General features: G+C 33.4%; 1 protein-coding gene and 2 long non-coding RNA genes across 3 annotated transcripts; 2 read left to right on the plus strand and 1 right to left on the minus strand.

Moving 5' to 3' along the window:
- Positions 1-29: 29 nt before the first annotated feature.
- LOC135696625 (uncharacterized) lies at positions 30-3,593 on the minus strand. The gene is made up of 2 exons (XM_065216084.2): positions 3,449-3,593; positions 30-2,885 (listed from the first exon to the last, which is right to left on the minus strand). Exon 2 carries the CDS (start codon positions 2,704-2,706, stop codon positions 1,096-1,098), a length of 1,611 nt encoding a protein of 536 aa, XP_065072156.2. The 5' UTR covers positions 2,707-2,885; positions 3,449-3,593; the 3' UTR covers positions 30-1,095.
- Positions 3,594-3,846: 253 nt separating this feature from the next.
- LOC135696634 (uncharacterized) lies at positions 3,847-8,179 on the plus strand. Its single transcript, XR_010517383.2, has 4 exons — positions 3,847-4,761; positions 4,866-4,918; positions 5,211-5,258; positions 5,958-8,179. It is a non-coding gene; the product is annotated as an uncharacterized LOC135696634 (long non-coding RNA).
- A 2,283-nt stretch (positions 8,180-10,462) lies between these two features.
- LOC135696819 (uncharacterized) lies at positions 10,463-14,703 on the plus strand. Its single transcript, XR_010517401.2, has 3 exons — positions 10,463-10,567; positions 11,035-11,098; positions 14,539-14,703. It is a non-coding gene; the product is annotated as an uncharacterized LOC135696819 (long non-coding RNA).
- Positions 14,704-16,523: the final 1,820 nt, after the last annotated feature.

Raw genomic sequence — 16,523 nt, forward strand, 5'->3', positions numbered from 1 at the left:
AATTGCAGCTTTGAGTTTAGCTAGCCAAAGCAAAACACTATTTTTCTGAGGCATTGTCATAGAAAACGTAGCAGAAACGAATATTTGACAGGTGGCCAAACCACAATTCAGTTTGAGCATTCGTGCAATGGCTGAATAGTAGAATACAAGAATACTGGTAAACCAAGACCGAGATAAGATTCCTCCTTATAGCAGAACGGCTTCGAGAGGGGAGGGGGATTAACCATGGAGTATAATAAGTATTCAGATATAACGCTTTTTGCAAGCAGTTACACCCTTCGACGCAGGCACCGCGAACCAGTCTAGAAGTGGGGAGGGGGGATGGAGGTGGGGCTGGAAAGGGCGTGACTGAAAGTTCTTTAAGGCCACATCTTTTTATAAACAGTGTGGCTGGGAGAAATATCAACAACTATAAAATGAGATAAATTAGCTTAAGGATAAGAAACACCAAGCTAACCAAGTTACAAAATGCTTCATGCCATTAAACAAGACAAAACACCTAGATAATGAACAAAAAAGGATTCCCAATCATAAAAGTATGCTAAATTTTCTAAGCTTTTATTGTCAAAAAGTGGGGAGCTATAGCCTCTGCTCAGGGTGGACACTTGGTCAAATATTGAGGAGGGCAGGCCTATTGTTTAAATAAGATGACGTCACAATTCCCATTGCTTTAAAACAAAAGACCATTGTCCTCAAAAGTATTGGAGTGCGGTCGCCCCTTTGCCCCCCAGATATCCGCCACTGCCCCTGCCAGCCCATTGGCTGCGCGGTGCCTGCTTCGATGTAGGGGTCTTGACCCCGCATTTATGAAAGAAAAAAGGACTTAGAGATTTCTCCTTAATAATTTGATATTAAGAAATAGAACTTTTTGAAATTAGAAAACTTGATAGACATATTTTCGAGGAACTGGTAGATGCACTTAAATACATTGAACAATAACCTATATAAATATATTCAATAAATTAAGCATGAAAGTTTATTACTACTATCTAAATTGAAATGCGTCGTGTTAATAATCTGCTTTCAGAATTACGAAATAATCATAGAATCATAAATACAGTTAGACAAACATCCAAAGCAAAATAAGAGTTTTGATCATGGGCTATCTTCTAGGAGCCTCTCAATGGATTCATCGGAGACGTCATTCAGTAAAGTAACGTCCTGTTTAAGCAGCGATGCAAGCCTCGTATACATTTGGATGCGACTGTCTATCATTTGAAGCAGAGGCTCGTGTCCTATCTTGTATGCAGTTTTTGCTCCTTGGATCTTCACGATATCCAACGCTCGATGTGGTTGTTGCATGCAATTGAAATAGTCTGCCTGCGCAGCATAGAAATGAACTTTCGCAGCATCGGATGCATCTCGCCAACATTTCAACTCAAATAAATCCAACAATGTCTTTGCTTTTTCTATGTTCTTTTGAGGGACATCCCCATTAAATCCAACAGGAAAATAGGAGCGTAAAAGAACGTTTATTTTCTTCAAAGTTGCAAACTGTCGTTTTTTCTCCACGACTGTGGTATCGGGATCCTCTACTGCATGCTTAATCTCGATATCAAAACAATCAATAGCTTTCGATTCGAGGCTTTCTGATGGCACATCAAGCTCCGCAGCCATCCCCATCAAAACGCACCCATTCAGATACGCAACAAGGGCCTTATCTTCGTTTGAAGCATGAAAAGCCAAAACTGACATAGCCTCATCCAGGTACTCCAAAGCCTTCACGTAGTCTTTTTCATACAGTGATATGTTGCCTAGGTAGGTCAAACACCGGCCAACTAACAACTGGTTGTTGTGTGCCTTGGATACAACTTTCAAAGCCATTGCGAGCTCTCTCCTTGCTGCGCCAAGGTCATTCCTGTAAATATACAGCACAGATCGCTGAATCAGCAACACAACTTGGAGATCAATCTCCCCTTTGGCTTCAAATCCTTTGATCAGCATTTCACTGTATCGTAATAGTGTATTACCTTGGCCAGTGTCTTGGAAATACCTCATTTGTTGCATGAGTTTGTCATAGCGAGCACCACAACAAGAACCTTGCCTACGCAGTGCATCAGGGAACATCTGGGGATAGTTTGTGATGACAGTCTTTAAGATGCTGTCTCTTTCAACGATAAGATCTTTACGGACCTGAACCTCCGTTTCGTGGTTGAAGAAGTTGATATTTGTATTTCCAATAGCAACTAAAGCAGCATTTTTAATAATAACCAAGAAATTGAAGTTTTTTGACTTCATGAAGCAGCGTACACTACGCCCTTCCGTACTTTTACTTTCTTCATCAATGTTTTCATCATCGATTTCAATTACTTCATTAACATCTGCTTTACTGCCATATTCTGTTGCCTGACTTTCACTTACTTTGATACCTTCATTATCTTCATTATCTTCCTTTTCACTTTCCCTTTCCAATTCTACCTTACATTTTTTGCTTAATAGTTTTGCCTCATCAACAAAGTTTTCTTTCTTTGTGAAAATACTTTCCGCTTCTGCTCTATCTCTCTTCTTATCTTCAACAACAACATTGCTATGATCCTCTTCCTTCAAAACACTTTTGGCAGAACCAATACCAATCAGTCTGACAGAATCTGGGGAGAGAAGTACCACTTCGGTGTCCCTAATATTGGCAATAGGATGTCGCAAGGAACTCGTCTCATTATTAAGTAGTTTTTGTGTAGGAATAGACTCGTCAAGAGGTCGTGTCATCAAGCAACTGAAACATTAAAATCTCTCTGCATCAAATGAAATAATTATCTGCAATGTTCATTGTTCATAGCACGTCCCCTTAAAACCGGCTAAGGTGCGCATTCTGCAGCTTCATGCTTACGTTGCACTTTCGTACACACTCGTGCATATTACTTCAACATACCACCTTCGTCTTTTAGCTAGAGGAAAGATTCACGAATTGTTAAAATGAAAGATAAAATGAAAGACTGGTTCATGAATTGTCTTTAAATCGATATTCTTTAAGATACTGGATTACTGAGTCCTTCAAAAATCTTTTAAGAGTCCATAAAACTTTTAAGATAGCAGTGAACTCGCCAAGAAATTTTCCCAAATTTGACAATAATACAGCTGTTCGACGCCAATTATACGATGCAATGATTTATGATGCAAATTATTCGTTGTTTTCAAATAATTGACGATTGGTTTCGATTAAAGAAACGGATTTTAAGTACATAAACTACACTCAGTTATGAATAATTTGTGTATTTCACGTCGATCGTATGACAAAATTTATCTGGACCTGCCTGAACTGAAAGTCGAAACTAACAAAACGTTTTACAGGTTGTTTCACTTTCAGTATTTCTCTTCACTGTGATCCAAAACTGAAATTAAACTGCGGACAACAGATTTCAGCAAAGACAACAAGCGCGACGACAAGCCTAATCTAAATAAAATCTTAACCTTTGCATTCCTACAAATGTTAAAAGAACTGTTTGATCACCTGTTAGCAATTCAGATATCATTTCTTGTGACACTTGAACCACTAGCTAAGTAAAGGCCTATTTCTCCATGCCAATTGCACTACAGGACAAGATCAAACTGCAACTGCTTCATTTGTAAACAAAGTCATGCCCCGTTTCAAAGTGAGGCCGCAAACCGCAAAAATTCGAATCAAAGGCTTTAGAAGATTTAGACTTCAACATTCTAAAGCTGCGGTCAAAAATCAGGTGAAGTTCCGAGAACTCAAAAGGGGTTGCTTCAACTTCTTCCCAGCTATCTCTCATTGCTTGAAAACCTATAACATATATACCGTAAATCCTCAAATTTGCCCCCTGGGCCCCTAGCACCGGGGGCTTATTTATTTTTTATATTTTTGGGTGGGGAGCTATTTCAGGGGGGGGGTTATAAAATTATAGTAGACATCAAGAAGACATTATTAAAAGACCTCGTATATTATAGTATGAATTTTTTAAATAACATTTTAATTAATTTTTACCAAAAGTATGAATTTTAGTGGTAATTCAATAAAACACTAAAGGCAACCTCAGATGGCAACAATCAACAAATCAAGGGGACCAATTCGATTCACGGTAGCAGTAGGGGCTTATTCGAGGGGGGGGGGGCTTATTGAAAATTTGTAGTTCTAGGGTGGGGGCTTATTCGAGAGGGAGGCTTTTTCGAGGGGGGGGGGACAATTCGAAGATTTACGGTATGTTGCTTTCTTTTGTAGCAACTATAAGCAGTCTAAGAAATGAATTATGCATTTTGAAATATCATTCCATTATCGTTGGCCAGGAGCTTCAGAGTATAAAAAGGGACGTTGATTGATGGGCACTTCACGTGGGGGCTTATTCGAGGGGGCCGTTTTCATAAACATTCACTTAGTAAGCAATTTCTAAAAATGTCCATTTCATGCATATTTTTAGGATCAATGAAGAGACTTGTACAATATCGCATATTTTCTCAAATCGGGACAGTGTGAACGGGCCTAAATTTTGATTCAATGATTATTCTAATTAATTGAAAATATGACCTGATGTTTATTTGAAAACCAGCTTTTATACAAATCAAATAACGCTTGCCGTGGGAGAAAGTTGTGTAAAGCAGCCGACCTCCCGCGGGAGCATGAGTGCTGTTGGGAATCCCAAGACACCTTTTGCCCGTGCGGCTTTTATTCTAAGCACGAAGAAGCATTCCCTGGTGAAAATACAAGGTATAAATACCTTCACTCTCAAGTTGCTCGTCCTTTGCTGGTCAAGATTTATGTGAGACACCACCTCCGTGAAACACCTACTGCAAAATTAGGCCCATTTGGTATGTAAACAAGTGACACTTTCACCCCATATGTTTGTTTCTTATGCTTTCTCCCTTGTTAAAATAAACTTAAACTCAATATATCCTTCTCGTCTTTATTTTAGAAATTTCAAAACGGGATGCATGAAGAAAATCGAGAAATAGTTGAAACACCAAGGTATGCCCCCATTTTTTCGCACTCTCACTTTCTTTCGGAACAATGTCTTTAAAAAGTATCAAACGGCTTAGAAAATATTTAAAGATAGGTCTATGATAAGTGTAATTTGTTAGCTTTTAAACTTATTTTATAGAGCTTAGAAATCACACTCCATTTAGCTGGCCTAAAAGGGCCTAAATTAAACGAAACGATGAAATTTTTTCGAGAAGAGGCTGGGGATGACAATTTACAAATTAACGCGCGAAAATAGTTTTGCTGACGACATCTCTTTTTACCTTTCTTTTATTTTTAGGCCAGTAAAACAGACAGTGCATGCAAAAGACGAAAGATGTTCTAACAAGTGAGTGTGTTTAATTTTCTATTTGCTAAAAATTTGCTTTCATAAGCTTGACAGTTCTTTCAAATCTGCTGCAATTGATTATTTTCTTTATCATTTGTTTAAAAAGAATCTAACGCGACACCAAAATGTCCACGAAAATTTTCCATTCGTCAAAGAAAAAAAAGGGCTTTAGACTCTAGGGGGACCTTTTGTATGTTTGGACAGGCATGATCATGTTTGGCTAGAAAATTTCATGACACTTCCTGCTTTGATTTTTTTGTAAATCTGATTTCCTGTTTTTTAAGCTGTCTAGAATTTGAGACCCAAAGAAATTTTTTGTTCCAATATTTCATATTCACTTCTTAGTGATTAATTTATTAGACAAAAATTACTTCGTAAATATTTCTGTAGACTAAACGTAGCAGATATCAACAGGAAATAAGGTTTTAAATAACTAGATACTTGGCAAAAAGTAAATAAAAAACATAATGAAAGTAAAAGCAATCATAGTTGTTTAGGATCATTTTTATTGACAGTGCCTTTTGAGATATAAAAGTAAAAAAATACCACTAAAACATCTTGTAGAATTTATCATCCAACATCTATCTAGAAATAACCAAATTTTAGTTGTATAATATATAACTTTGCTTAATTGGTTTACACTAAAGAAATACATAGATATATTTTAGAAATTTTTTACTTTCCATTCCATTTTTTTAGAATAAGCATCACCAATCCTTCTTTTGGTACAAGCCAATATGACTGTTGCCGTTTAACATTTTTGTGATAAGGTATGATCTTTCATCAGTTTTAAAGTAAGAAATATCTAGTTTTTAATGAAAATATGGTTGACTGTATAAGGCTATTGAAAGTTTGGTGCTTATTAGAAGAAATTAAAAGTGAATGTGAACAGTAAATAGATTGCAAAGCTCGTAAATATTGGAAAAGAAGTAAAATTTGCTAACAGAGACGGGTTCGAGATCTTTTTTATAACTGTTGAGGAAAATTATCAATCTGGAAAAAGATTTTTCTTCTCAATTCAAATTCAAATTCTCGATTTGCATAACATGTCAAAAATTTGCATACATGCTATTAAGTTCCAGAACTTTGAAATGTTGTCAAAGATTTTAGTATGATAGAAAAGGAAATTAAATTGTCTTTTTCGTCTCAAACCAATACTTCAAAGATGAATGAATGATTTTCGAAACAATAGTTGGATCGTCTTTTCCTTTTCGATATTGAACAAATCCATATTCAGAGCTTTTAAAACTTTTGTTCAATTATGGAAAACAAGGTAGCCTTTTCGTTTAGGTGATTTAGGATCTGTCTCTAAATGAAACAAGAAATATCGATTTTTTTAGATAAAAGGTTCGTTTTCTCTCTTGGACTCTACAAGTACACGTGGGCTTAGCAGTCATTTATTGTCCAAAGACAAGGAACCAATCAAACGTGTCATTATTTCTCTCAGGTTAAGATTCGATTCACCTCTGAATAGAAATTCTGCCCAGCTTTTGGTTAATATCCAACACTTTAATACTGTTAGGTGTTGTGCATCATTTTTCTGCTATTTTGTGGCAAAATTTCATGATTGGTTGATAAAATTTTGCTTCCAATTCAAAACATCAAGAAATTTGAAAAAAATTTGAAGCAGAAAGCTTTGCTTATGTCTCTACAAGATCGATACTATTTGATGCAAATAAAAACAGATCTTTGATTGATCGTCTAAGTGTTGTTCATGAAAGATCAAATGCTGATTTTTTAAAACCAAAAACATTTCATATTAGAATTGTCTTTTCCACAATTAAACCTCTAAATTACTGAAAAGCTGGCCGTAAAGCATAACACATGACATAAAATATTTAATCGTGAGTTTTGTTAGTTCGTCTTTAATTCTCATAAAAATTTTAGGAAAAAACACTACAATTTCATAATTTAACTAAGATAAAGTTAAGAACAAAGATGCAATAAATTCAGTAAGAAGGGACTTTGTATAGAGAAAGCTAGGTTAACGCAATCAAAGGTTTTATTCCTAAATTCTTTGAATCGATTCTGGGGAAACTTAATTGTCTATTTACATTAAAATCAGGAACAACCCTACCCAACCACCCACCTGTTCCCAAGCTCAATCCGTACCCAACCACCCACCTGTACCCATGCCCCACCCACTCATACACTTCCGCTCTAAGAACAGCACACGCCCCTCTTTTCTGATTTACAACCAAAATCATCATTTCAAGTTTTGGATTCACCGGATTTGTTTTTCAATGTCAGTTTTGGTTTGCTGGCTTGGGTTGGTTTTTGCGGTGCTTGGCTGGGTTTTTGTCTGGTATTTTGGGGGTTTCATCAAGGTCTTGTCTCGGAGGTTGTGGCAGTGGCTGGTGGTGGATTTCATTGAAAAACATTTCTGGTGACCCAATTACTGAAAATGATTTGGCTGATTTCAATTGGGAAATGAACAGAAGGCTAAGAGGGGGGGGGGGTTGAATCTGATTAGGTCAGCTAGAATTCATGATACTTGTAGACCTGATAATTAGGTATTACAGAAGTTTTAAACGATGATTAACGAATATCATATTTCAAACTTAAGACTTTCCAGTATTAAACTTCAATCATAAGACTTTCAAATGTTTAATTCTATTAATTCTATTGAAATACCATCGTCAATCTAACCTTTTAATCTTCGAATATCTAATGAATCAAATAATTCTAATTTGATTTCCAAAAAAATTTTCAACCCAATTCAGAATATGATATAGAAAAAGCTGATGTCCAGATTCTTAATGCCATTATCATATTGACACCAAATCTTATTTGAACACAATATTATAAAGCATGGGAATCTTACAAGGTATCACGAAAATGTTTATTTTGAAGCCCCAAAAAAAGTATTTGAAAAATGTCAAAGCAGTTTCGTTAGTCATAGCGTAATAAAGCTTTCATAATACAATCGGTTTTTTTTAAAACTTCTAATTCCACGATTTTCTTCCCAAAGAATCATTTTTAATTCACTTTTATCAATAAATTTTAACGTCTACAGAAAATTGAAAACTATGCCAATTGCTCCCAATGTCATAAAAATTATAATTTCAAGGATAATTATGTAACAAAATTTATCTAGCTTTTAGCTAAAATCATACTAAGATTAAGGCGAATGGAATTTTTTTTGCTTGCTGAAATTATTTTCATCGATTTTAGAGTTTCGATTTTATAGCTAAGAGATTCTTCATCAAAGCCAAAAGCGCCAGTCAATTAAATGACAGAAAATCACCTCAAGTACGAAAGTAACTGTTTGCATTTTTAATAAAGTTTTCGATTTGAAAACTAGATTGAATGTTGAAAATAAGAAAATTCAACTTTTTTTGAAATATGCAAAAAGTGATATGCTTATACTGAAAAATGAATTGTTTATGGAAAACATATTCCCGCATTAGTTGGTTGTTACTTGACAGATACAAGCATGAACCTCAAACAGTTTTTTTCTTGCATTTTATTTAGTATAACTGCTTGATCCTTGTTTAGACAAACCTATATTCAATTTCGTGATAAGAACAAGATGAAGAAAAACACGAGTGCATCCTTGCGATGTCTTTTGGCAATTTTTCGATGCTTCTTCTAAACTTATAAATCGAATGAAAAGAAGAACTAGCTCGTGAACTAGCAAAATATAGATTTGCCTGGCAAAAACATTTAGAAATTATGTGTTGCACTTTGTAAATTTACGAAAAAAGTGTTTAATAATTTAATAAATAATTCTAAAACTTTTTTCTTTTCTTTTTCAGGTTGGCATTTTTTTCAAATTTTCTGTAAACATTTGTTTCATATTTTCAAATACTTCACATTCATTTTTTTCTTTAACGACCCTTTTATCTTAGCTTATATTCTTAGCCAAAGAACATTAAAGAACATTGCTGAAAACTGACAATAAATACTTTACGTAAGTTGGTTCCTAGTTTACTAATGTTTTCTCTGCCTATAGTTATTTGAAATGTTTGACAAACTTGATCATGGTACGCTTATCTCGTAAAAGTAATGCAAATTTGTTTTCAAATTCCTGCCATACTTTGTTTTTTTTCCAGTTGTTTTTCTATTTGCAGTATGAACGTTGAAGGAAATTGCCAGTTTAGCTCTTAGCCAATATAAACTTATTAGTCTCTATCCTGCACATGGAGTGTGAAAATGATTTCTTTCTCGAATGCACTAGCTTCTTCTTTGTTTTTCATTTCTGAAATGATGACATCTGGTCTTTGGTGTGTAGAAAGGGAGTGACATTTCATTTATTTATTAATTTGTCGGAAAAATTGCCTGACAGTAAAATAGAAACAAAATTGCTTCATCTTCGTGCCGGTAAACTCAGCTTTTATAAACCCTTCTAGGCGTGAATAAGTAGTATCTTCATGTTATATACGGGAAGCCAGTTTTCTGATCTGTAAACACTTTAGCAATTTTTCTAATTTTTCCATTTTTTAGTATTTCTTAACTTATTATTTTCAGGTTATATTTGGCTATACATTTGAACTATTTGAACTATTAAAAGAACCATTAAACAGACAAAGCAACGAGTGAGTCTCAACTAGTTTCATATTTTTAGCCGTTTTTACTTATGTGTTTTTGACCTTTTTTAAATAGCCAAATTTTTAGAAATTTACGAAGTCATTTGGCCATTTTTGAAGTGAGCAGAAAATGTGATTCTTCAAATTATTATATTGTCATAAAATTTTGTTTGACTTTTCTTTATATAATTTTTTTCAATTTTTTGCTAAAGCTAAAACTGAGTTATCGAAATTTTTTAACACATTAATTTTGATAAAATGGCTTTTTTGAAATAATTGGCAAAATATCCGTACGATGTGTTTTTCTTTTATATCACTAACTACCAATTTTGATAATTTTCAGCAACTTTTCGATATTCATTTTGATGTTAATCAACACCATATTTATTTTAGATCATATTAGATGGAGAAAATAGAGAAATTTATCAGATGCCACATAGCCAGGTTGCTACATTGCTATATTTCCTACAAATCATTTTCCAAGTTTCTGAAAAATGATTATTCGAAGAAAACATATAGCATACAGGCATTAGAGCTTTCAGGAATAGATTTTTTCCAATTTAGTTACTTTAATTTGCAAAATGTTCATTTTACAAAGAAATTTGAAGTTATTTTCCCTAAATATTGTCTTATTAAGATTTAATTTCTTTTTCAGGTTTAGCTTGGATCAACCATCTCTTTTGTAGCAAGCCAATTTTCCTTAAATGAATGTTTAAGTTTTTTCTCTCAAGTTTTGCTTCGTAGGGGAAAATATGTTTGAACATACAGGAATCATATCCGGTAAGTTGCTGTTTTTATTTATCCACTTTTATTTTTAATTTGCCATTGTTTTGATTTTTTCGTGCTCCGTTGTTCCCATCTACAATTTCAGCTTTTCTATTCTTCTTAGAACAAATAATAACAATGTATTTCAATGTACGTTTCAACTCTTATTTCTCACTCTACAAATTATACTGAGGATAAGCAAGTCCACTGGTGACACAACTTCTATGAAGGAATTGTGTCTTAGATAATACTATTTTCCTCTTGAAACTGTGGTATCTATTTTTGTCATTCTGCATCATTTATAAAGTTCGTTTTGCCCTTTTTAGCTTGTTAAATTTTCATCTATTTTAATGGTAGAGTGACTTGAAAGGAACTCGTTCCTTTAATCAAAATAGTCAAAAAATTGTTTGCAGCCGACTTTTTGCACTCAATTTATATTTTAACACCATTGCAAAATATTTCATGGGTCTATTATTTTTTAGGTCATTTCACCAGCATTGTTACAGACAACCAAATGTAAAAAGGCAGGCTGCCTAAAAACTTTCTGTAAGTCACATTTCATTTAGTTATGAATTTTGATAAAGATGCTATCGAAAGTGATGGTGGATTAAACTTAATGTATATTTTTTCAAAACATGTAACTTTGCTAAAACCAGCCATTCTTAGAAATTGATTAATGACCACGAATTGTTGACCAATTAAAATCATTCGAGTGTTTGAATCTAAGAAAATAAACAATTTTCACTAATATTAATATCAACTTAACAACTGAGAAAAAAATCTTGAGACTCCGAGACATCGTCTGCATTTGATTCTTTTAAATGTTGTTTTATAGCATAGCAGCTTGTTGAATAATCATATTCTTTCAATTCAATATTTTCTTCCAAGAAGTTAGGCACGATATTCAAATAATCATCCTCAAAGAGCTCTGTTTTGACCAGATTTAAGACCAGATTTAACCGTTTTTAGGCTTTAATATGAACGTGTAATTACATTCTCAAAACATGAAGATTTCATTACTTTACACCAATTTAATCCTGATGAAATTCTTAAAAATTCGAATGCATTTGCAACTTCAACAACGCTGTCATCCTAGCTCAAGCTTTTTGTATCACGAGAATTTTACTCGGAAATAGTAAAAATTGAAATGACAGTGCACATTATTTTAAGGCTACAAAAATTACTATGCCTTTTCTCGAATATTGAAGAAATGTTTGAAAGGGTACCGGACACATACCAGTCTAGTCAGAAGAACTTTAGAAAAGATCTTGAATGCTTTTCAAATATGAATGATTACTTTCTGGAGAATCTGCAGTTTCCTAAAGTAAGATACCTCTTTCTATTGGGCAAATTTTATCATCTCATAAAAAATTAATAAGGTTCTCCATAAATCATTTTAATCAAACAATGATAACATTAAGCCTTTTTAGAAATCTCATAAAAGATGGATATGTTATTGAGACAGAAAAGGCTTTCACGGGATTTCAAAATCGTGCTTTTTATAACCTTTCCTTTTACATAATTCCATATAGCTAACAACTCTATCAATTAATCATTTGAAAGGAAGAACATGTGGCCATTTATTATTGAAAATGTTTTTAAAAGGTCTTAAATACAGACAAATTTTTATCATAAAGTTTGTTTAAATTTATGCACCCGTCTTTTGGCAATTTACTTATACTTGAATCTCCCTAAAATCTGAAAGAAAAATCATTTGAAAGAGATTTTTGTCCTCTTAAATGGTATGAAAAGCACTGTCATTGTAAACTAAGAAACCAATTACTTTGGTGTCGATTTTCAATTGGCTTTAATTACATTTTTTGGTTTTGGCATACCGAATCTTATTTTTCAGAAGAGTTATTTTTTTTTAAAAAATTATCTTGCTTCAATGTTGCTTCTTTCCTTTCCATTAACAATTTACGCTCTTAACTAAAGTAAGAGAAATTTATAGAACAAAATGATTACTGCCTTTTGAATATCCCATAATATGATGAACATTAGGGTGTAGGCTCTTGCAACAGACTTGTAGAGTAGCCAGCCTATTATAAGAACTTTTTTGGAGGCCTATCCTTTCACGAGGTTCTAAAGGGTGTTTAAATAGATGGTACATGTGAAAGAAAGTCACTTTCTTCAAAAAAGATTTAGAATAGATGAAGAGTTGTTTAGATTTTTACCACCTGGTATGGTTATTATGGAAAGATAATTCTCTGAAATCTCATAAAGTGGTAAAAATTTTCAAATTAAAGAATTCTTTAAGTTTATTTTGAAAGCCACTTTGGGAGAAATGCATTTAGTCAATTTTCGAAGCACCTTTTCCTAAGGATCTCAAATTATTTCCATGGCCATCTCTTGATTACAGATAACTCGAATTGACTTCATTCTTTTTATAAGATTCGTTATCATCCTTTGAATTAATTTAGACTGTTGAAAAGCATTTAATTGTTAAGTAGAGTTTGACTATATAGATATTTTTGGAATGGACAAACATTTCTTGAAAACTTACAACTTTCGATGTCACGGGGCTAAACTATGACGGAGACTGGCATACTTCAAAATTTGTTTTTTGTTACCTTCGTCCAGATGAGGATTCCTAGCGTCATCCCATTTCAGATTGTTTTAGTGCAAGAATACATATAAGAGTATTTCTAAACATCTGCAAAAATCGGAATTTTTGTTTTTGAAATATATAGCCTCTGCATTAAGAGAATCAAGTCAGACCATGAACCAAGAGTCATCTTAGCCTAGCGTGTTTTGTTTACAGAATTGTAATGAATTAAGATTTCTGTAGAAACTAATTGAGAATTTCCTGACAAAGTGCTATTCTCAACAAACATGGTTAGTTTTGGCAATAAATAGTCTTCTCTAAAGCGGTTTTTTAGTCTTTTGACTTAGGCCCTAACAGGATATATCTGTAGAAAGAGAACGGACCTATTATTATAAAGAGAAAATTTATGTAATATGCAGAAGGAATAATGACTAACTCTTTTGCATTAAAAAATTCAAGCTGTGATGCTCCCCTATATATGCACTCGCTATTATAGTTTCTTTGTGGCTGTTTTCTGGCGCCGAATATTTTTGCAACCTTTAATTGTCTTGGCAAATTACTGAATATTTCATATCATTCACAAGTCTATTTTGAAGAAATTGCAAGATATATATTGGTAGCGTAATCTAAATCATGTAGGTAGCTTGTTAAGTAGAATTTAAAGGAAAATGAAATAAAATGGACATTTGATTTTCCTAACTCGTTGTCAAGAGATTAAGTTCGTGGATGGGTATGGCTACTAGAACCTGGTCGTTTTCATTTTCAGATCAACATGCTTACAGAACCATCATTCCTACTAACAAAACCAATTCAGAAAAATAAATCTTTTAGAGCAATGCACTCTTAGTCATAAATTTACAGATGATTCTTTACTGTACTTTTGATGCAGTTTCAGAATAAATTGAAAGAAATAGGGCTGTGGACCATTAATGATGAATTCCACTCGAATCATAAATCATTTTGAATTCATTCTATTCTGTGGAAATCCACCCAACTTTTTCATTAAATAACATGCTCTATTTATTGACTATTATATCTATATATTTATTGATTTTTCAAAACTTACAGACAATTTCGATTTGCAAAGAGCGTTTAATGAACACTGATTTTATGAGAATAAAGTATTTTGAAAATAAAATAAAGATGATGACAACATAACAACATGACAAGAAATTTAACTAGAGAACTCTATGAATAATTTGTTATACTGTGAACCTTTTTTACAAGCTACTTTTGCCCGGAGAAAATGTTTGATTTCCTAACTTCTTTTCGTTTGTGCTGATGAAGCTTGCGGACATTTCAAGCACCTATGAAAAAGCAATTCAATTAAGATTAAGATCCTTTAATTTTCATATTTACTTTCTTGGCAAATTTTGTTAAATTGGTTTCCAATAATAGTTAAAGTTTCATTATTATAATATTCCCATCTTCTATTTTATAGGATTCAAACTTTAAGATGGAGCACGATTGCATGATAAGAAATGGACAATCATTTTGGTATGTACTGGCTCAATCTATATTTGAACAATTTTGTACATGCTATCTTGTACATGTTAGTCATTTCAATAAAACATGAATAAGGTACAAAATTTTCTCACTATTTTAAATTGAGCAATAGGTTAATGGAACGTGTTGACAAAATTGGCACAATTCAACGATATAGAAAAATATGATATAGGAAATGCAAGATAAAAATTGAATTTATCGAACAATTTGCCTTTGATGAACAAAAGTTGATAATTTCTTTATAGAGAACAGTTTTATTAATTTCAGAAAACCATTTTAAAAAATTTATGAAAATTAATCTTCATAATCCACCTCCTCGAAAGTCTACAAAAAACATTCGTAAATTGTCAAAATTTATATAGAATAATTGCAGAAATTTCAGTCTTTACTTTTCTAGCCTTTTGTTGAAGATTCTGAGGCTCGGAGGATTTAGTTGACTTGTGTTTGTTGTTTGGGTTGTTGGAGGTTGATTTGAAGGATGGATGGAACTTTGAAAGGTTGGCTTGGCTTTTAGAGGTTAAGACTGGGGAAGTAAAGACTGTTTAACTGCAAGCAAGGAACAAAAAAATATATAAAAACTTTGGTCGTACAAGAATTTATTGGTATCAATTTCTATATTCAACCTAATGAGGCAATTTCTATATTCGCCCTTTAACGATTATTTCCTGAGACAACGATAGTCTTTCACATTTTCATCAACTAGTGCTTTGCTGGACTTCCAACACTTTTTATTACCTAAGGCAGAACATGGCTTGCATGGAGACAACCGGTCTCTTGAGAAAAACACAAACATGATTGCACGAGAAATGGCATTCTTTTTTTATGCAGTGTGGATAGAATGCAAGGTGTAATGATTATAGGCTTGGATGATTCCGTCGCTGAGAAAGTAAACAAGGATATCTAAGACTAACTTTTACCACGTGCATGCATTTCGGATCTTGTAGTTTTAATTTATTGCTTCATGGACGATTATTTTTCGATTTTGCTGGCTTCTTGTTTATTTTTTGCAGACCGCAGCAAGATTTGAAGGCAGTCATATTGGTGAAGCTGAATTTATTGTGAAGATTGGAAGATACAAGAACACTTTATCGAGATATTGGACTTTTATTGAAAAGACTTTGTTGTTAGTTTGTAATTTGCAATCGGTACTTTCTCGCTAATTTCGCTCGCATCCAAAACCAAGATTTTTGCTACAAGAGGTGACCCGAAGGAACATTGCCACATATATTATGATAATCAAGATTTCGATTTGAAGAAGCTAAGAGACAATTTATGACATATTAGTTTCGCACTATGAAGGATAGGATTCGAATCCAGTTTCCAGGTAAAGAAATATAGACCTTGCATATGTACCCGTACCCTACAGGCAATTCCAGTCATTGTATCTTTGCACATATCCATTCCCGCACCCTCTTAGCTTAGTCGATTAGAGAATATAAAGCCCCTCTTCGAATCCAAGATCTCTAGCTTATAGATAGACTATTAAGCATCCCCTCCATTTTATGTAGCTCATTTTAGTCAATTAAACCATAAGATAATCGATATAGGACTGCTAACGACCCTACCCTTCTCCATAGAACCCTCTTTATCATAATCGTAGTTTAATATCGTATTGCGAGAGAGTATCGATACTTCGTTAGGTTAATTATTTCTAGTTAGTCATTAAGTAACTTTGTAACTTTTGAAGGCATATTCTTCTAATGGGTGTGAACAAGGCGCCTGTTCGCATCTGTTTTTAGAATAGGCCTTTCTCGTTTAATTAGTTTGTATTTGTATTTTAATGTATTTAATTAGTTGCTTAGGAGACTGTTTTCGGTGTTATGTTAGCGGTTATGTTAGCACGGTGTTTTAATCGAGGGGTTAACGGGAAGGAGTTCTTCTCTTTTTTGTTGACCCTTTGCTTAAAACACCATGTTAACA

The sequence above is a fragment of the Rhopilema esculentum genome, chromosome 18, assembly GCF_057945365.1.
Source record: "Rhopilema esculentum isolate cy_ngs chromosome 18, ASM5794536v1, whole genome shotgun sequence".
Taxonomy (NCBI): Eukaryota; Metazoa; Cnidaria; class Scyphozoa; order Rhizostomeae; family Rhizostomatidae; genus Rhopilema; species Rhopilema esculentum.